Source organism: Aptenodytes forsteri, unplaced genomic scaffold (genome assembly GCF_000699145.1).
Source record: "Aptenodytes forsteri isolate BGI_AS27 unplaced genomic scaffold, ASM69914v1 Scaffold96, whole genome shotgun sequence".
NCBI lineage: Eukaryota > Metazoa > Chordata > Aves > Sphenisciformes > Spheniscidae > Aptenodytes > Aptenodytes forsteri.
The window spans coordinates 3,006,540-3,028,647 of NW_008795029.1; the positions used below are offsets into that span (position 1 = coordinate 3,006,540).

Consider the following 22,108-nt stretch of genomic DNA (forward strand, 5'->3'; position numbering starts at 1 on the left):
CAATATGTTGTTCAAAGAAAAGTTTGCCCTTGGCAGACACTTGAAAGACTCCAAACATTTTCACGTATTTTTCAAAACTTGGATAGTTTTCTGGGTGTTTGTGTTCTAGGGATGATTTTTTTTTTTTAATGTCTGCTGTGAAATTTTACATAAAATGACTTTGCAATGCAAATTTTTTTTTTTTCCTCCACAGATGAAATCATGCATCAGGATATCATTCCCCTCTATGCTGCAGATATTCAGGACCAGTTAAAGAAACAATTTGCTTACTTGTCAGGTAAGACTATGGTGTTCCTTCTACAGACATTGCTCAGGTGTATGGTTGGGCCTGTTGTGTTTTCATAGTTTTTGAGGTCTCGTACAGGAGAAATTCACATTTTATGAGCAACTCAAAATACAGACTACCAAGACTTGTTATTCAAGGTTTTATGAAAATAAGATTTTTATTTTTATTTTTTTTTAAATATAATAGGAATTTTATATTATAGTTCATTTTCCAGTACCCAGGATAATGGGTTGGAATTGAGGGTAGGATAAAAGAATAAACAGGGGAAAATAAATAAGGAAGTGCTGATCAGCCCAGTACAGGAACATGTAGCCTCCTGTAGTCAGTGCTAAGGGAGCTGTGGGTACTTACCCTGGGCTTCCCAGTGCTTGGAGCTGAGACAGGGCTCAAACACTGACCTAGAGCTCTCTGAGCTAACTGAGCCCTTGCTGAGAGTTGGAGAGTGCAGTGTGGATGCACTGGTGATTGCTGTGGTCTTGCAGTCCTCGGCCCACAGGCTACGCTGCTGCTGGCTCTGCTGTCAGGTTCGATACTGAAGCCCAAGGTGACACCTTGGACTTGACCAAAGTAGTGTCCGAGCGAGCACCACAGTACCACGTTCCCCCACAGCCTCAGCGCGAGGGCTCAGGCATGTGTAGCACCAAGTTCTGGTCGGGGTGCTACCTTTCGCAAAGGAACACGCTTTTAGGTGTAAAGCCATCTCTAAAAGCAGCACAGCCATGTTCACACAGTGCAGAGCGTCTTTGATGCCCCTGGATAACCTGTGCCAGGTAGGTGATGGGGTGTTTGTGCTGTGCAGGTGCCAGTCAGTTGCTGGGCTTGGTCCATCTCGATGCTGGAACCGCAGCTGGCTGCTAATGGGTAAAGGGAGATAGTGCCTTTGCTCACTGATCAGGCTGCGTGGCAGGTGTGTGATAAGCTTCTGAGTTTGTTTTCCTGCCCTGTTGCCTGTAAAGCTCTTGCAGGTGTGCAGCAGCGAACTTGCTGGAGTTACTGCCCTGCCCTCCCTCCAATACATAGAGAGGGAGACCATCAGTGGCTTTGCAGAGCTGCCCTGCCTCCTTCAGCATAAAGGAGATTTACCTCTCTAGGCTGAAGCTGGGGCTTTATGACTGTTCCCTCTTCCTTGGAATCCCTCCCTGCATCAGATCGAGACACGGGGGAACGAAGCAATGTACTGCTTTGCTTGGCAAGAGCTCGTTGAATCTTGTTGTACTCATAATTAACCATTAATTATGATTTATTCCTGCCACACAAGCTAAACCAAGTGTAGGTCTGTGGTAGTTACTGTGTTTTCTATAGGGTGGTGGTAGCACTTGGAAATAAGATTATTTTGTTTATGAAGTTGGCCGTTCAGGCTCCATTTGAGATGATGGTGTTTAAGCTACAGTTCTTTTCTGGCACTTTATTTTTTTGACTTTCCAAGCTCTTCGTTCTTATCCAGGGGCAGAAAATGGCTCATAAAAGTGTTATGCAAGAATCAGCCTATCTAGGAAACTGTAAGTAGGGTTTATATTTTGCCCCTCTGAAGCGAGGGGGAAAACTGGTGACTACAGTAGATGAATAAAATCTCATTGAGTCCAACTGGAGATTGTTCACGTCTTAAGATTGTTGAGTTCGCACAGCCACAAGCATCTTCAGCACTCATTACATCCACTGTGCACTGGAGCTTAGTAAGAGCAGCCATTCCCCATTCTATTTTCTTCTATGTATTCACCCTCATGTCTATTAGGAGTCTGTTTTGTTTGCCTGAAATAGTAGGACAGCTGCATTACTGTGGACTGTGACTATAGTCTCTGTTGTATTTTATTATTCTTGGGCAATTTGACTGTTAGGCATTTTCATTTCACTTTGGACTTCAGTTCTTTTATCCTAATATGCTCCTGCAGGACACTGATGGTTAATTTTCTGTGCTGTACCAACTAGTGGTATTACAGGTTCTGTGAACAAAGGAACAGAGCTAATATTTTCATACTTGATTTATGTACAATTTGTTTGTTCTTGCAGTTGTGCTTATGAGTGGCTTTGCTGGAATGACACTTAAGACATTTACAGTGTGTGTGTGAAGGGGACTTTTTTGCTTATTACTAAGTTGCCTTGGAAATAGAATCTTAGGACATGGCATAAAACTCAAAAATGAAAGTCCGTAGATTACAAATGCTTCTGGTAGGTAGCATCTTTGCAGGTATGGTGAATTGCGTAATGTCTTAGATGCATTTCAGGTTTTAGGTTTTGGCTTTTTAACAGCAATGTGACATATACTTGAGAATTGCTTTAGTTTCTCTAATAGGATGTATCTAGGTCTCGTGGGACGCTTGCTTGAATAGTGAATGAAACCTAGTCTGCTTCTGTGGCTAAAGGCTGTACCCGTTCCCGAGCTACTTTCTGTGTTTTGGTCTAAATTGGGGTCACTTCTTTCTCTTGGTCTCTTTTCCTCTGCAGGTGCAAAGTAATTTGTGTCCCTCGTTCTGCTAGATTGTAATGGAAATGCTATAGGGACATCCAAATTAGGCTTGTAATGAAAGAAAATAAAGCAAAAGCTTACATTAATGCTTCAGATTTTCAGTAGATACAGCAAAGTGCAGTGAGGTCAAGGTGCTAGCTACTCCCACAGAAGCCGAAGGCTTTAGCTCTTGCTCAGCAGTGAGTAGGCAGTCATGTGTTCAGCTTAAATCTAACAGAGGGGCAAGCTGTGGATGAGGTTTTTAATCAATCATTCACATAACAAGTTTATAAACCCTGAAGTTAATATTTTACCTCAGGTCCCGCTGTTTACTTTATCCCTTGGAGTTTTTTCTTTCTGTGGAACAAGGTCCTTATCTTTGCAAGAATTGTCGTTACTCTTTGTTGTTGCTAGGCTGTATTAAACGTCCTCTACGTGGTTCACTTTTTTCTTCCTTTAGTTAGTATTCATGCAACCACTTTTTCTTTTGCATTGCAAAGGGTCTTCCACTTTTTTTATCCTCACGAAGGACCTTGGAAGGTCCGTTTAAAAGTCTCTGGAAAATGTATTCCTTACAGTCTTTCATTTGCATTTTATATTTTCTTTCATAAGTATTTTCTTTTCTCTTTCCTTGATTGGAAAGCTGCTGTGTGACTTTCATACCCAACTTTGCAACTATCTCCCATTGCTGTATGCAGGTATGTTAAAATAAATGTAGATGAACAAGAGCGTACAGACAGGTGTGTATGTTTGTATGCATCTTAAATCGTACAAGCTATGTGATGTGCAAATGAGACTCTTGGCCGCCACAAGTACTGAACCAATAATCTCAGCTCACTTTCCTTTGAATGCCTCTTTATGCGTTGAACAACTTCAAACAAAATATTTCCATTACAGGAAATATAAATACAAGTTTATGCTACTTGCATTTTTGCCTATCAATTAATAGTTGTTTTTCTTGCAGTTGAAAAAGTTAGCATTGGTACTAGCTTTCCAAATGCTTATATCTTTGGCCCTTTAACTTATCATTGTAAATAATAAGCTGCTTCTCACTCTCTGTAACTATTTCCTTGGCTGTGCTCTTGCTCTCCTCTGTGGACATGACCTGAAAATACCTCACTGGTTAAACTGTTCCCTTTGAAGTATCCACGGGTGCTGAGTCTGTTTGTAAAATTGTGTTTGGGAACTTCTGAGTGGATCCTGTACCACATAGATTGCATCGGTTATTTTAAAATATCAACTTGATTTTTGTTGCCAATATAACATGTTCAAAGTATATGTTGTGTATTGACAGTGGAAGAGGTATTACTTAGCAGTTTCTGTCTTGCATAGGTGTAGGCTTTAACTGCTGTTCTATATTCACTGAGCTAAACCTTGTCTCTACTGTCTGTAGAGATTAAAAAAAAAAAAGCAGTAAAGAGAAAGGAAAAAAAATGAATCCTTGGCTAAGAGGTCTCCAGTTCAAATACATTCAGGTACAAACTTTGTTACTGCAATCTGATTTCTAAGCCAGTATACTTGCTGCTGATCAGCCTGGGCAAAATGCAGCTTGTGAAGTTATACAAGTAAAACTTCTTTCTCGTTTCAAGGAAAGGATATTTTAATAAACCCCTTGATTCTGTTTTTCTTTGCAAAGGATATGCAATGAAGCTTTTATCCACTACCTCACTGAATTCTGTGCGTAATTTCAAATGCTCTCAGTACTCCAGTTAAGTATATTATGCAAATGGAAAGGAGAAATTCTTTATCAGAAACATACAAACATAATAGCTGAACCACCACAACAGTAAAGCAAAATCTATAGTAAGCCTTTCTCTCATTCACACGAAGACCTCACTTCTGACATGACTGCAAACAAGATTACTTTTACTTAAGCTAGGTCTTTTGAACCAGAGTTGTAGATCCAAGCCGTTTAGCAATGGTGATGCTCTTGAATCTTGTGTGTGCATGTTGATCAACATAGAGATCATATTTTTTTTTCTTGTAGTCTGAATACTATTTCATTTGCATTATAGATTCAGGCTAGAAGACCTACCTCTTTGCTCTGTCATCATCTAATTATATCCATCTACCTTGCTTCCTTTTTGTGGAGTTGGGCAGAGTGCTTTTGAGAATACCTTTTCTTACGCAAACAGGAGCAGAATAACTAGGGAAACATTACAAAATAATCTCTTGCTCTTCTTTCCTGGAAGTCTGAGCCAATCCCCTTTGCTGCTCCCAAATTTTGCTGGCCTCTACCAAAAGAACTAGCATGTCTTTCACAGGGTTGTGGGGAATTATCCTTTTCTCTATGTGTGTGTGCATGCGCACGTGTGTGTGTTTTTTAGCAGCTGTACAATGCATGTTTTTTTGTAATTTTCCCTGTTAGTGACACTTTAAATTGAAAAGAGTATTAATTATTTCTCATTTGAGATTATTTTTAGATAACAAGTCACTAATATGCCTCTTGATTAGAATGTGCATAAAATAGTGTTGCAGTTTCCTTGGCTTGGCACTTCTCTATCACCCTAGCTGCTTAATAAAAAGAAGAAAATAAACCCAGAAGAGATTGCAGCTGTGGTGGGAGAAGTTAGATGTAGCAGAATATAAAGAATAAATGGTAAATTACCTAGACTTAAGTTAAACTTTACCAGTCCCATCTCACAGTAGCACAGCTAGTTTTCCAAGGATCGTTTCCAAGGATCACTCCCTTCATACACAAGGCCACGATGTTCTGGGTCCACATAATTTGAATGGTTGGCACTATTGTTTAAACAATTGTATACAAAAGTTAGGAACACGAAGTGCTATTTCCTAAGCACAATTAAGTCATTTTACTACCTAACCTGTGGAGCTAATGCAATTCAACATGGCTTTAAAATGTGTATTTCCCCAAAACACAGGGCTGTCACTGATTTAAAAACTGGCCAAAGACCAAAGCATGTAGATCTATTTAGAAGACAGCTCCACCTAACTGGAGGTTTACTAGAATTGTAGAGATTTATCCACTGCAAAACTTCCATTTTACAGAGGTGATTTGTGTTTTCTTTGATACTAAATCTGTTAAAGAAGTTTCAGTTGAAGAGGTTGCCAAAGTCAGTTATAAATGATTTCATAACAAAGTTTTGCTGTAATGAAGGCTCATGGAAGTAGGGTGGGAGCAGATCTACTTAAAGTGGTATTGTGTTTTTATTTTTTTTTAATTGCTGACATACACTTCAGTGCTCTTTACTTTTATGGTGTTTCCATTTTTAGCCTGAAAAATAATAATCCTCTCATTTGAAGAATGTTGTTACAGCTGCATGTTATGAGACAAGTCTCATGTAATTTTTGGGAATCATTTCAGGTAAAATACGTGTGGACTGATTGCACATGCTTAAGAACTGATGTGTTCTCTTCTGCTCTTTGCAATTTAAACAAAACCAAAAGCTGGCACTCAAGTTGCATTTGTTTCGGTATTATTTCTTTTTGAGATATTAGTGTTTTTCAGCATTTTCATAGAATCGTGGAATCACAGAATCCTGGAATGGTTTGGGTTGGAAGGGACCTTTAAAGATCATCTAGTCCAACCACCCTACCATGTGTAGGGACATCTTTCATTAGATCAGGTGGCTCAAAGCCCCATCCAACATTTCCTTTGCATAGTCACAACAGTGTTTATATTATTAAATGAAAATAAGGGGTTTAATATCCTTTGAGAAATTTAGATTAAACTTAAAAAAAAAAAAACAAAACCAAAAAAAAACCCCCCTAAGATTAGACAAAGAAAATGCTCTCAAAGAGATACTTGGTTGTCTTATGAACACATAAAACCATTACATTCCAGTTGGATAAGTCAGTGCATCCCTGCTTAAGCCTAGAAATAGGAGTAGGCTTGTGTGTGCCATTGTGAACAGAACTTGGCCAGCAAATAAGTTTAGGCTGTTCCACAGCTGTGGCTGAAATTTCGGGACTGTAAACTAGAGGGGAAGGAGAGAGATGATTTTCCAACGGTTATGACTATGAGGTAACTAAACGTAGTCACTCTACCAACAGACCTGAATTTATTAAAATATTACCGTTAAATCACTATTCTTTTGGATGGTGATTAAAATTCCAGTTGCTCATTTTAAAAATGACTGTGTACAAACGGAATTATTTTCATGAGTTGTAGCACTCACAGAGTTCATCTAAGTTTTGTGTCCTTTTCTTGTAATTGGGTGTATATACTTCTGAAATGCTGGAAGGTTATTATGTGAATTGGTTTTAATAAGATGTGTTAAATTTTTGCCTTAAGCCCATGTTTCAAGAAGGATGAGAGAAGTAAAATTGTTCATTTTGTCACACATCACATGCTTTCCCTCTCACTAAAAACAAAACAACAACAACAACAAAACCTCAACCTAGCTTCCCAAACTCCCATTTCCCTTTTATCTCCTCCCCCTAGATTCTGTGGCTTGATTTCGTTCTGGGAGAAGGAAAAAAACCCACATTTTACACAGCTAATTTTGGAATAAACTGCGTAATGCTGCTTCTGCAGAGGTGAAGGAAGAAAAAGTGATTCTGAATAAAGGGGAAAAAAAGAATCACTCCTTGCTGCATCAGGTTCATTATGAAATAAAGGGTACTTTAAAAACTGAACCCACCTACTGCTTTTACTATTATTTAATACAAACACAACTTAAATGTAAGATTTTTACTTTGTTAGATTTCCCATACCTGCTTTGTAGCTTGCTGTGAGAAGCACTCATTTGTAAGTAGCAACTACTTCGCTGGAGTGGCCTGTCTCCCATTGATGGCCATATATTTAAAATTGCAATATAGAAAGTGACTTCTATAGGTCAGCGATGTTAAAGCTGAAATTTTACAGAATTTATTATGTATAACACTTAAGGTCACTCAGCTCTAAACTATTCTCAGCAGCGAGGTCCTGATAAGGAAAAGCAGTTGAGCAGCATTTGAAGGTATATGTGTGCTTAAGTGTCCCAGCAGGAAAATACTGGAGAAAAAGATAATCAGTGAACAACGATCTTCTAACAGCGTGTGGCAGGACAGAGTCATCTCCACCCAAGATAACCATGGATGACTGTACTAGAAACTGAAAATTAATAGGCAGTGTCAATGCAGCATGGCTTTATTTGCCCTTGACAATCAGTGGTGGTCTGGGAACTTCCTGAAAGTCATAGTCCGGGCTTCTGCTTTTAGGATGTGTCCTGCAAGCCTATTGTTCTTCTTTTGTTTCATATGTCCTATTTATAGAAATTAAGTAGAACAAAGCAAGTAACCAATGGGGATACAGCAAATAATGTATAATTGTACCTAAAAATAGATATTCTAGAGAGAGCAGAACACCTCGTGAGCAACAGAAATAATCATTATCATGCTTGAAATGTTTTTAATGAGAGAGGAAAATGCTTTGGTCCCAAGAGCCTGGGTAGAACAAAAAATAATAGAATCAAAATTGGTCTTAACTTACATAAGTGTTGTGAACATTTGTACAGCTAAAATTAACTCCCTTGACTTAACGTTTCTGCGTTTGATGTGTCGTAAAGGTTGTGTTTGCAAACTTGTGATATTTGCATAATAGTTGCATTTTGTTGTTGTTTAAATGCATCCAGAGCACATTATTTTCTGGTGTAGTTTGATTTCAAGAGCCTACACAGTGGTAGCACCATATTGCCTGTAAGCTGGTAGATTGAAGTCAGATTCACCACAAATTAACATAAGGATACTATTTGAGCTCTTCTAATTACATGCAGTTTTGGAGGGAAATGATAGTTTCTTTTATCAAATGAATCTGAGCTCAAATATTTTCTTCTTTTTCTGGTGAGGTTAGATGTAAAGGCACTTGAAGTGGGTAATAGCACACTAATTTTCACAAATCACTGTTGCTGTCATGATCAGACAGTGTTGTTAATACAGTTTACAGCTGATTTCCGCACAATTGTCAGATTTCAGGGCTGGAAAAAATATCCTTCTTATTTTGCCACAGTCATTTTTGGCTGGTTTTCTTCTCTTTTTGAACTGTCAAGCAAAGATAACTTTCCAGCAATGTGTCTCTGCCACCCCCCAACTGTTAACTTCATGCAGTTGCTAGGGCTTAACAAGTCCTTTGTCCAGCTTGTCTTTATGAAAATATCCTTGCTTAAGACGTGAAACATTAACATTGCCTTTAAAAAAAAATTACATTTTTTGTTGTGGTTTAACCCCAGCTGGCAACTAAGCACCACGCAGCCGCTCGCTCACTCCCCCCCGGTGGGATGGGGGAGAGAATCGGAAGGGTAAAAGTGAGAAAACTTGGGGGTTGAGATAAAGACAATTTAATAGGTAAAGCAAAAGCCGCGCACACAAGCAAAGCGAAACAAGGAATTCATTCACTACTTCCCATCGGCAGGCAGGTGTTCAGCCATCTCCAGGAAAGCAGGGCTCCATCACGCGTAACGGTTACTTGGGAAGACAAACGCCATCACTCCGAATGTCCCTCCGTTCCTTCTTTTCCCCCCAGCTTTATATGCTGAGCATGACGTCATCTGGTGTGGGATATCCGTTGGGTCAGTTGGGGTCAGCTGTCCTGGCTGTGCCCCCTCCCAACTCCTTGTGCACCCCCAGCCTACTCGCTGGTGGGGTGGGGTGAGGAGCAGAACAGGCCTTGACTCTGTGTAAGCACTGCTCAGCAGCAACGAAAACATCCCTGTGTTATCAACACTGTTTCCAGCACAAATCCAAAACATAGCCTCATACTAGCTGCTATGAAGAAAATTAACTCTATCCCAGACAAAACCAGCACAGTGCTGTATATAAAAATGTGTGTGAAGCACGTTAAAAAGTGTTGCATTTGTGAATTCTACCCAGTGGTGCAAATGCCAGAAAAGATACAGATGGTATCTAGCTCATCAGCAGCCATACTGCAGCGTAGGTGTTCAGCTCTGCTTTACCTTTTGTAGGTAATCTGAGAAGTTGAACAGGAAGTTTCATATGAAACACATTCCCCCATTTGTTTTAATGTCCTGCCACTTCTTTTAGACTGTGCTGGAAGCAGAGCAGCTAGCTGAAGCCAGGGCGGGGGGCAGGGGGGGTTGTAGGAATGAGTTCAAACTGGTAAGAAGGTTGAATTCAGTTCAAGATGGAGATTCGCCTACTTAATTCTGAATTAACTTTTTTTTTTCCCTAAATCAGTTCATTTCTTTCTCCAAATCGGTTATATTTACATACAGTTGACATTTATCAAAAGAAAGATGCACTGCCATCTGGTGTCAAAACTGTGTTCACATGAGCAAAGACATTTGTACAGAAAAAATCTAATGTGGTGTAACAAGTTCCTTCCCATAAAACTTCCTAAGCTCTGAAAAAGAGACTAGACTGTTCAGAATAAACAGTGTCCACAATAATAAGCCCTGCACCAAAAAAAAAACCTCAGAAGTTTCATTACTGGGAAACTGCAGGTAAAGGGACTTGCATGTAAACGTGCCTGCTGCTTGTTTCTTTTGTAGGTGGAAGAGGGGGAGATGGATGCCCTGTTATCACCTTTCCAGACTATCCAGCTTTCAGCGAGATCCCTGAGAAGGAGTTCCAGAATGTCCTCACCTACCTGACAAGCATCCCAAGGTGAGCACCTGCCTAGGAGAAAATACCCTTTTATCTGCTAAGTGATTTTTCACATTCGGTCACTTACGTGATGGTGTAAAGGTCAGGTTTGGTATTTAATTAAAAGGAAAATCCAGCTCATAGTGCAGTGTCAATAAGTATTGATTAGTGACAGCTGCCTAATGTAGTTGTTAAATTAATTATATAGTGCTCTTTACATTTCATCAGAAAATTACTTCCAGGTATGTATGGATGCAGATACTGCGATGGACGTTGTCCTCTTGTTTCTTATCTTTGCTGTATCTTAGAGTGCAGTGTTCTGTGTTTTAGTTGAAAACATGAATAATTTTGGCAGAATATGCTAATTCCTGGTTGCTACTCAAGATGTTACTCAGTGTGAGGGAATACTCCATAGTTATATACAGAGATTTGTCCTAACCACTTGTGCTCTGTTTCCCTGGCTCAGCTGAATGTAGTGTCTTTGCAGCATTTCCAAAACTTTGACTGAGGGTGCTAAGCAGGCCCAGCAATTAATCCTGGTTCTCTTAGACAGCACAGTAGTGCTATCAATGGGCTGCTCGATAAAAATTGTGGTTTTGTTGAAGATCTGTTAGGGAATGAAATAGTGGGGTTCAAGATCCTGATGGAGGTGAGGAAGGCAAGTAGCAGAGTAGGGTACAGACCCTAGGCTTAAAGAGCCTTTGGCTTTGGGCTTATTCAGGGAACTGGTAGGTGGGATTCAATGGAAGGCAACTCTGAAGACTAAATCTGCTGAGGAAAGCTGGCAAGTTTTTAAGGACACTATCCTCCAAGCACAAGGATGGTACATCCTGGAAAATGAAAAGACACAACAGGAGACTGACCTGGCTGAACAGGGAGCTTGTGACTGGGCCTCAGTACAAAGACCGCATACAGGAAGTGAACGCTGGGACAGGAATATAGAAACATTGCCCAAACATGTAGGGATGATTTCAGGAAAGCCAAAGCTCACCTGGACCTGAGGGACTAGGAGCAAGGGACATCAAGGGCCCCCCAGTAAAACTTCTGTTGCTTTAGCAGTACAGGAATAAACAAGGAAAACGTAGACCTGTGCTGAATGCGCTGGGTAAATCAGTAGCAGCCAACACAGATGAGGCTGAGTCACTTGAATTCTTTGCTTCAGTCTTCTCTGACAGTGTCTCCCAGGCCTATGAGCTTAGAGTCAGGGTTCAAGGAGGAGAATGACTGGCAACGGGTGAGGATCAAGTCAAGGATCTCTTGAGAAATCTTGACCCAAATCTAGTCTTTGGGATAAGATGAACTACATCGAGAGTGGTGAGGAGGCTGGCCAATGTCATAGCGAGGCTGCTTTCCATCATCTTTGAAAGGTTTCTGAGATCAGAGATGGATTGTGATGACTGGAGAAAGATAAATATTGCATTTGTCTTCAGAAAGGGCAAGAATAATGATCCAGAGTGCTACAGGCTGGTCAACCTTACTTTGGTCTGTGAGAAAACTATGGAGTGAGTTCTCTTAAAACACACTTATGGGCACAAGAAAGAAAGAAAGAGGTGATGAGGAGTAGCCAGTGTGGATTGAAAAACAATAAATTGTACTTGACCAATGTATTTCTGTGATAAAATCATTGGATGTATGAATGAGGGGAAGCTCTGCATGTCTTTTACCTCACCTTGAGCAAGACTTTTAACAGAGTCTTCCCCAGCACCTTTGTATCCAGTCTGAGTTGTTACGTCTTGACAGATGGGCTGCTGGGTGGGTGAGAAACTGCTTGGATCATCAAGCTCAAAGAGTGGTGGTTAATGGCTCATGCTCTACCTGGAGACAGAGTTCCTCAGGGAACCATATGTATCTGTGTTGCCTGACATCCTTGGCAAGGATCTGGAGGAGGAGATGGAATGCACTCATCAAGTTTGTGGCTGAGAAACTAGTCAACCGGTCAATGTACTTGAGGGAAGGACTGCCATTTCAGAGGAACCTGGACGGGCAAGAGGAATGGGCTGACAGGAATCTCATTAAATTTGACGATGACAAACATCAAGTCATGCAATTGGGATGGACTAACCCTTTTCGAGAGTGTGGGCTGGGAACTAACTGGCTGTGGGGCTGCTCTTCTGAAAAGGACCTGGGGGCCCAGGTGGGCAGCATGCTAAACATAAGCCAGCAGGATGCCCTGGCAGCAGTGAAGGCTGGCGACCCTGAGGCTGCACCAGCAGGAGCATGGCCTGGAGCGGGTGACAGCGGCGGTCCCCTGGCTGGCTCTCTCCAGACCCCACCTGCAGTGCGGGCCCAGTGCTAAGCTACCATAGGGTGAGGGCTCAAAAACTGGAGAGAGTCCAGCAGGGCCTCCATAATGGTCAGTGCTGGAGCCGGTGTGCAAAGAGAGGCTACAGGAGTGGGGCTTGCTCAGTTGGGGGAGGGAAAGCTGTGGGGGCCCAACAGCCACCATTCCCCCCGATGGGGGGGCACTGGGGAAGTGGCAACGGGCTCCTCACAGAGGTAGGTGGTGGGGAGAAAGAGGCCTGGTGTGGCAATGGGAACAGAGAGGTTCTGACCTGGATATAAGGGAAAAAAATTGTCCTTGGGAGGATAATGAAGCATTGAGAAAGGCTGCCAAGAGAGGCTATGGAGTCTCTGTCCCTGGAGGTTTTCAAGACCTGGCCATAGAAAGCTCTGAACAACCCGGTCTGAATTTGGAGTTGACCATGCTTTGAGCAGGAGGTTGGACTAGATGCCTCCTGAGATCCCTTCAAACCTGAATGTTTGTATGGATCAAGAGATCTCCTTCATGTCTTTCTCAAATTGGGCTATATGGCTCTCCCAGACTAAAAACTCTTAGAAACACAGGTTGTGTAACACTGATTAAATGCTGGTCTCAAGCTGTATTTTGCATTCTTTTCACTGATAGCATTCAGTGCAACTCAGCATGGACCATGCTCAGTTCACGTTTGGAATGAATCATGGCAGATTTCCTTCATGCATGTGTGTGCTTTTTTTTACTGTACATGTATGAAGAGAAACAGTGTTCTTCTTGTAAAGGGTTTTGCTGTTAATTATTTCGTAGGACCTACTCCCTGTGAGGGAATACTGGTTATACGCAGCACAATACTGTGAGGTGCCCTCCTGGTTGTACTTGTTAACCCCTAGTTTATCAGAGAGAGGAGCCGTGAAGCTGACAGTCAGCTTAATTTTCTTTGTTTATCACTGTGTTGGTTATTTGTGTGGTGCTAAGCCTCCCTTGATAGTATCTTTCTTGAATACTGTTATTACAAATACTTATGTACTAAATTCACATCTGCTCCTCCTTTTGAAAGTCCTTGGTGGTGTGCTTCATGGTGGCCCATTGAACTTCTGCACAGTGGGGTTTATATGAGAAATTCTGATCAGAACAAACAGCATCTGGTGCAACGGGGGGGGACTGAGCGCATCCCAGAGCATCAGTTTGGCAGGGCAAGTTTTTACTAATTAAGAGTCTGGGAGTAGATTTTCTGGAGGTTTTTCTGTTCACTTCCCCTACCCTCCAACAATTATTCTATGCAAATTGAGCCAGAAGTGGCCATTCCTTAAGTCTGTCTGTTCTTGTAGGATTTTCTTGTTTCTTTAATTTCTAATTCTTTAGAAAGAGATCACTGTTCTGTGTAAATGAAGGAGATAGCCCAGCTGGCTAGATGTGAAGAGTAAAGTATTAACTATTGTGAATATAACAATATTTTAGGTATCACAGTGATAACTTTTCAATTTCAAACTTGTAAAAATCACGCCACTGTCAAGATACTGATAAAACTGAGACCTTTTTGTGCCTGAGAATTGCTATAATCTCAAAGGGCTGAAGACATCCCTAACATCTTTGCTAGCGGTGTTATGAGCTTACCGTGTAAAATTTTGTTTGAGCCATTGTGCAGGTTTATAGGAATAACAAACTGCAGAAATGCCACTAGCCAGATGTTAGCATACACCCCCTTATAAAATATGTTTTGCTAATGATAAATTATTGACTGCCTGTACTCCAAAGATGGGAAGTATTGTAATTTTCCTTGAATTGTGGTATTTCTAGTGCTGTTAAAGGTGTCGTAAAATAGGATTTTTGCTGTTAACTTAGTTTTCAAGGGCTAAAATTTCAAAGACTGTTTTGAATGCTTTGGAAACCGCTTCTGAGAGAAGCGGCAGCAGTTTGTTATTTATTTATTTTGTAACTTTATTAAAGAGGCCTAAGGAGTACAGATTTACAGGAAGGATAAAAATGCAGCCCACAGCTTTTGTGCATGGACTGCTCTCCAGATTAGTGTCATTTAGCTTATGAAATATGTAACTCTGTCTTTCGGCTGTTCTGACTGACTGAGGGGAAATGGACTTTTCTATGAAAAGCCCTGTAGAGCACAGACATGTCTGGAGCCACAACAGTTCCTCAGAAAACTACTTGTGCTACTTGGTGCCGCACAAGATTCCTGATCACAGCAAGGGGTTGGCAGCAGTAACTCAACACTCATTGTCTGACTGCCTGCAGTCGCATGTTAAGGGAAATGGTATTTCATGGGAATGACAGTGAGGAGCTACTAAGAGCCTTATAAGAAAGGACCTTTCTGTGCTCTGTGGTAGGGTTCACCCAATAAAATATTTACTGATATAGTAAATCTTAGCAGTGGCATCAGGTTTTCAAGATTTGTTCCCAAGTGAAAGAAGAAGTCTAAGACTAGCTTAGGACTTTATTGAAAGAGGAAAAACTGAAACCTCTTAACCTACCTTTATTATTCCCTCTAATTTTATAGGTAAACATGACCTTGTCCCCTCTTACTGCATTCTTGTTCTATACTATCTAAACACTGTGTTTCGCAAGCTTTTTCTGTGTAAACTTTCTCTTGTCTTTTTCATAGTGAACTTTAATCATGAAGAGTTAAATATCTCATGGGGCACCTTGCATTTAGGAATGGAACTATTACAACTTGCATGTTACCAACTTAGATGACCATGGAGTAGAACAGTGCAAATAGCAGAGCTATCAGCATGTGCTCAGATGTGTAAATGCCTGGTACGTGAGGATATTAAGAAAGGAGACAGTGGAAAGGGAATACCTCATCTCAATTTAAGATACTCAGTTAACCCTGGTGCAACTGTATATCATTAAGCAGAGAGCTGAACAGTCTTCTTCAGGTGGGTGTTGTTAATGTTGCAAGGTAAGTTCATGTTCTATAGACAGCTGGATAAAATAAAATATCTAACGAGTGGTTTGTAATATTTTCAAATAATCTCAAAATATTCAGTACAGGGTTGTTGACATGGTGTGTGACGAGTCACGTACCATGCGTACTTAAAGATCAATGCTGTATCAGGAAAAAATGATGGATTAAAGACAATGGAAAATAATAGCTAATCCTTTTATAACTACTGTTTTGGTAATGAGATGTATTGTAAAGGTATAAGTGTAATACTTCCAAAACAGATTTTTCCTTTTAGCAGCTACTAATTTTTTTTATTATTATTGAAGTACAAAATAAAGTTTTATTAAAAAGGTGGGGATTCTCTTACTGAGAAAGATTTTGCTTAGGTTAGGTGATTTTGGTTTTGTACATGTAGTACACAAGATGAAAGAAGGAGAATCCATGGCAGTATGTAATGTATTTAAGGCAATGCTTTCTAGGAAGAGTATTTTAACTAAAAAGTTGAATTGCTACAAATACTTTACATATAAGTACTGATCCACAGGAATTAATAGTTCTTATCGATAGAGTTGCTGAATAAAATAATATCTGTAGATAGGTGTCTGTAAGAGGTGAGCTGTGTAAATTCAACTGGGTTTCAGCAGAGGACAGTGGGCCAAGTCTTGCATCTATTTGAGATGCTTTGAGGACATGTTATAATGTCCATGTAGCTAGTCTGATTCTCCTTCTGCAGAGAAGAATGTCTCCTAATACTTCACTGGGTGAGTCCTTTGGGGATTGCTGCTGAGCTGGGTAGGAAGGAGGTGGTAATGCAGAACAAGGTTGTCTCACCTCTTAGCTGAGTAAAATACTGATGACCTCCATACACAGTGTCCATCATTCTTATTGCAAAGTGGGAGAGGCACCTGTGAGATGTACCTTTTACATCTCATATATACAAAGGGTGGAGAAAGAATATTCCATTCAGGTTTACAATAGGCTCCTGAAATAGCTGCCTAATGTACCCTTAAGAAGTCATCTCAGGGCATTCAGTATTCTCTTTTTTTCCTCTGTTTGAAAGTATTTTTTCCTCTTTCTATTTATCCTACTAAATAGACTTTTAAGATTTGCGATGTACCCTGAAGGCAAGTGTTATTCATACTTACTTCTATCCGTCACAGCTGTCACTCTAAAGATAATTTATTAAGTGTATACACATTCTTGGAATATGAATTTACCAAATGTGGGGCGTAGCATGAGAACTTGGTCCAAAAGAAATTAACAGTCGTTAAAAAAAAAAAGACAGGATTTTTCAACATACGGTTTTGCTTCTGATGAATTAGCAGTTTCTACTGCAATCAGAAAACAATATGCTGTACAAGAGAACAAAAGGATATAGTCTTAATGCTTTTTGTCATGCTCATGTAGGTTCTTTGAACAAAGAAAGCAAGCTAAAATTCTTGCGGCCACAAGAGATTGGAAAATTAGTATTTTAAATGTGTAACACTGAGTCTTAAATACAAAGTTTCTTTCAAGAGAAATAAAAAATAGTGTAGATTAGAAAATTCAGAACAGGTTTTGATGGCCGGTTTGAGTCCCAACACTGCTGATTAAATACAGTACACAGGCCTTTTGTACTTGTATTCAGAAAGAGCCTTGTACAGCCTGTCTTTGTAATGCCCTTCTGTCCTACTGCATGATCTTGAGCCTATCTCAGGTTAACTTGTCGTGTTCGGCAATTTCCTGTTTTGAAAGCTGTCCCTGTCGGTTTCCTGCCCGGGAGAACGTCCCCTTCTTTGAGATCCTGATGGTTTACAAATGCTTGAACACCATGTGGCCTTCTAAGAAATCCTGTTGTTTGTGATACCATCTGGTGTTGGAAACTAGGGAGCCATCCTGTCCAAGTAACGAAACAGAACGAGATGACCTCCGAAAGTGTCGACGTCTGACAGTTTGAAAGCTCAGTTGTTAGGGTTTGCTAAGCTTCAGATAGACCCTTCCTTGTTAACTACACCAGCTCCCCATCGTTTGGGGTAACACCGGGGTTATCTGGAAAACTGAAAAAGAAATATCTGTGCTAAGCCTTCCAGCGGGTTCAGATCCAAGAAGACTTCACTAGCGTAGGTGCAGCAAAGGGTGATGGGGTGGATTTAGGTAGGGACCAGAAGAACATGCCACAGCACAGCATGGGTGTTGCTGGAGCTAACAAACCTCGGTGCAAGGGGCACTGGAGAGCACAGAGCTCGGGTCTGGCCAGTCTCCTCAGCATAGACCCACCACTGCGCTCTGGAAGCAGGGGCAGCCATGTTGGGTTAACACTGTGTTTTGAGCTGATAAGTCCCTCAGGGTCCAGGCTGACCTCGCGAAGAGCCAGTGTGGGAGTGTAACTGCACGTGTTTCCTCATTTATCTGCAAACTAAACAAGCGGCCCACCACTAGCTAAGAGTTAACCACTTTTGTTTTATAGAGTGTCAGGGATGAACGTCACCACATATGGGTAAGAAGTGCCAAAACCCAGGCACCCTGACAGTTGACACTGACATGCTGAGCAACAGCTTTGCAGCTTCAGTGTCTATTTCTGTCAGCTGTGTTTCATTTCCACTCTCTCCTCTTTGTCGGATTACAATCCAGGCTGAAGATGTGGAACCTGTACCCTGCTGTTACCTTGGCAGCCCCTCAAATTCGTCAGTGAGAACATCCCAGGACTTCCAGCAAAATCTGTCATGCTGTGTGTGCCCTTCCTTTCTCAGAGCATAGCTGCCAAACAGTTGTAAATGCCATATGTTCCTGTAAGCAGAAAGGAAAATGTAAAGGCTTAGACTTGAAGTAAGTGTTGCATCTTAAAGTTAAGTGGTAGTCTGAAGCTTTTGTGTCTGATACATAGTTTGACAAGATTAGGTCAAAGCTCAACACGTTACTTAGAGTCTGAATTTTTACTGGGTTTGGAACAATTTACATTTGTTTTGATGTCCGCCTTGTGAATGTCTTAAACTTGTTTTAAAGCTCAGCTCTGTATAGGCAAAGCCTTTCTAGTCTTTAAATCCCACTTACGCCTTCAGGGCTTAGAGGATTTGAATAGTATGCATGACACACACTGTCCAGTGGTAAATTTAATCTGCTAAGGAGACAAAGTAAATTAAACACTGTAAAATTGTGAAAGTTAGTTACTAAAATGCTGGACCTCACGCAGGAGCTTTCATTATTCCAGTCTTAAGTTCAGAGTATTTAACACCCTATTTAAGTATAAACTCACCTTTCTAAAACACAGCATTCCAGATAAGGCTGTACCAGTACTTTGTGTGGTGGCATTAATGGTTGTTGAAGTTTACTGGAAATATGTATAATTCCAATATAATAGTTCTGAATAGGTGTAAAAATGCTTTTATGGAGTCTGACTTAATAGTTCTAAAGCGAGGATCACGTAGGCTTTCTGTTGCTGGTATTTACTTAAGCTTAACCAATGTGGAGCCTGTTGCCTTTATTGACCTATTTATCCTTAATTGTCCCTCAAGGATATTGTGGCCTACTTCAGCCATCTGTAGTTAAGTCTATATGAGTCCTCAAAGTTGTTGTCTTTCTTCAGATGGTCCTTCCAAAAGCAGCCCTGTGTGTCCTGAAGAAATTACACTGGATTTTCCATTTAGAAAATTAAAACTCTTCTTTAAAAAAAAAACCCTTACTTTAATTAATTTCACACACTAAAAGAGGATCTGTTAAGCAATAACTTTGTCTTTTAATGATTATTTCTGTTACCTGCAGAAACCCATCAAAGCTGTTCTGATTTTAGTCTGTGGGGTTCCTTGGTGGGTTAAAGCTTTCTAAGTTACCATGAAAAAAGGCTGATGGGTACCACAGAAAGGAAATCAGTGCATGTGGTACAAGCAGATGTCCAGGTCCAGGCAGATAATGATGCCTGGACACTTTAGTTCTCATTTTTAACACTGGCTACATTCCCTCATCTTCTCCCCAACAGCATAAGCTTTCTGGAGCAGAAAGAATGTCAGCATATATGATGGAACATAGCCAGCATTACTGTACTACAATCAGTCGTGTTTGCTTGTTTATTTTAAGGAGGAATTGGCTTGAAAGTGGGAGAGAGACTGTTTTGAGGACCTAGAGTAGCATAGGAGATAAAGAGGAGCTATAGGGACCAGTCAAGGAAGATACTGAAGCCCGTATCTCTGAAGCTGAGTGGGGAGGGGAAAATAGAAATGTGACTGTGTATGCTATATAAATCAGTGTAAATATTTAAAAATAAATCAGGCGTGTACCGATGCTGCTTATTTGGCTGAGAAACACAAGCTGTGCTTGAGACAGAAGTGCCTCAGGTAGACATGTTTGGATTCATATCGCACAATTTCAAGGGACCTACTGCTGTGCAGGATAAAGACCTTTGGTTTCCTTTGAGACCAAGGCTTGAGAGCAGCTCTCCTGGTCATCGCTGAGTTGTCACTCGCCTCATCGACAGTACGTCTCTGACAGTAGCCCATCCTACTTGTGGGTTCTTGCTTTGCAGGCAGATGCAGTAAGCTGTTGCTGTCACATTTCTGCAGTGACTGAAGGATTTTCAGATCAGGGATAGGGCTGCATGTAACCACGCGTGGCTTTCTGGGCTACAGTCCTTGTGAAGTTTGGATGAGACTTCCAAAGTTTTGAATTATTATCAGCTCCTTAGACAAAGCTCTTTGAAATTGCTTTCGTTATTTTGTCTCCTGTTTATCTGGCCTTTAAGATCTCCTGTCATTGACAAAACCTCGTGTGTAATTATCTTGCCTATGCTTACAAAGTTTCAAAAAGCATTTTCATGGTGTTGCTCTTCCAGGCTGTATGATTCTGCTCCTCTCTTCTGACTCATGAACAAATTATAACTACTTGCCTATAATGGTTTTTATTTATGCCACTTCACTACCCAACATTCATCTAAATTCTTCTTTTCCCGCTTGCTGTGAGATCCTAAAATACAATTTTGTGTATCTGATGATTCCCCAATCCTGAGAAAATTGAAGTACAGTATGCCCTCAGGCATACCTGGGGCATGAACTAATAACAGCTGAGACCAAAAGCAAGCATAATAGGAAAGGGAAGAGATACGGTTTTCATCAGTGGTACACTGGGTAAGATTTAGGGAGAGTTAACTGGAATGTGGAGAAGGAAGGATGTCCTGGTTTCGGCAGGGATAGAGTTAATTTCCTTCCTAGTAGCTGGTACAGTGCTGTGTTTTGGATTTAGGATGAGAATAATGTTGGTAACACACCAATGTTTTAGTTGTTGCTAGGTAATGCTTACACTAGCCAAGGACTTTTCAGCTTCCCATGCTCTACCGACTGAGCAGGCTGGAGGTGCCCAAGAAGCTGGGAAGGGGCACAGCCAGGGCAGCTGACCCAAACTGGCCCAAGGGACATTCCATACCATGTGACGTCATGCTCAGTATATAAAGCTGGGGGAAGAAGAAGGAAGAGGGGGACATTTGGAGTGATGGCGTTTGTCTTCCCAAGTAACCATTACACGTGATGGAGCCCTGCTTTCCTGGAGATGGCTGAACACCTGCCTGCCGATGGGAAGGAGTGAATGAATTCCTTGTTTTGCTTTGCTTGTGTGCGCGGCTTTTGCTTTACCTATTAAACTACCTTTATCTCACAACAAAAGGAAAAAAAAAAGTGCATAGTGGAGGGAGGGAGAGAAATGCATCAAATTTCTTATCTGAACCTTGTCTAATGATGAAACTTTAACAGGTTCAGCTCCAGCGCAAAGGCTCAGATTTTCTTCGTTTCAGCTTCATCTGTTTCTCTGAAGAGAAGGCAGTAACTATCAAAACCAAAGTAAGGAGAAGGTCCAAATGCTGTGTTTTGAATGTGCATTTAAAAATCCATCTATTCACAGAATTCCAGTGTAGAATGAAAAAGGTGGTAGAATAGTATGAATCTTGTTGTATTCATAGTGATTTAGCTGGTGTTTTCTTTTGGGGGGAGCAGTTTTTATTTTCAAATTCAGATTTTAAGCATAAGAATCAATGAGAAACAGTGCCTCCTTGCTTACAGATTATGCTCCTACTGTGGGGTGTCACATCAGCAGTGTTGGGTGAAATGCAGCTGTCACTGCCAGGAGCTTTATATATAATAATTTTACTTGGCATTCAGTGATTTTGGACAGACCACTAGAGGCTGCACTTGTATAGCAGCACTTCTGACTATCTCATTTTAAATTTCTTTTGCTGGAATTCCTTCTCTTTCCTATATTTCTTCATCAGCAATGGTCAGCCTTAGTTTGAGTTGGGTAGATTTTTCCTTCCGCAGTTAAAGTTCATTGAGCTGACTATGAGAGGGCCCAATAATCAAATATAACAAATTCTTCTAGGCACTCACTAGTTAAACACAGTAAGGGGCAGATGGCAAGTTTTGTCCCTGATCCAAGAGATTTGGATACAGAGAGATAGGTGCAGTGCAGTGACTTCCACACCACCAAGCACCGGCTTTAAATTCAGCACCTCAGGAAGCTTGAGGTGAGCCTGTTCCCTGGGTCTGTGCTCTATGGATGGTTTTCCAAGGAGATCAGAAGCAATGGACATGTCCTCCCAGCTGCGCTTCCTGCACTAGCTGACTTCTTCAGTGTTTTCAGCTGAAGAGATATAGGTTACAAAAATTAAAGACAAAACTACGTTACTAATTCCATCTGAAATTATGCAGTTGTTGTTAATCATTGCGTTCC

General features: G+C 40.9%; 1 protein-coding gene across 1 annotated transcript in view; it reads left to right on the plus strand.

The window, feature by feature from the left end:
• The window catches only part of MCF2L (MCF.2 cell line derived transforming sequence like), a 111,884-nt gene that overhangs the window by 38,251 nt on the left and 51,525 nt on the right, over positions 1-22,108 (plus strand). The window contains exon 3 of the mRNA XM_009276073.1: positions 10,178-10,292. Within this exon, the coding sequence (XP_009274348.1) occupies positions 10,178-10,292 (115 nt within the window). The remainder of the gene's footprint in view (positions 1-10,177; positions 10,293-22,108) is intronic.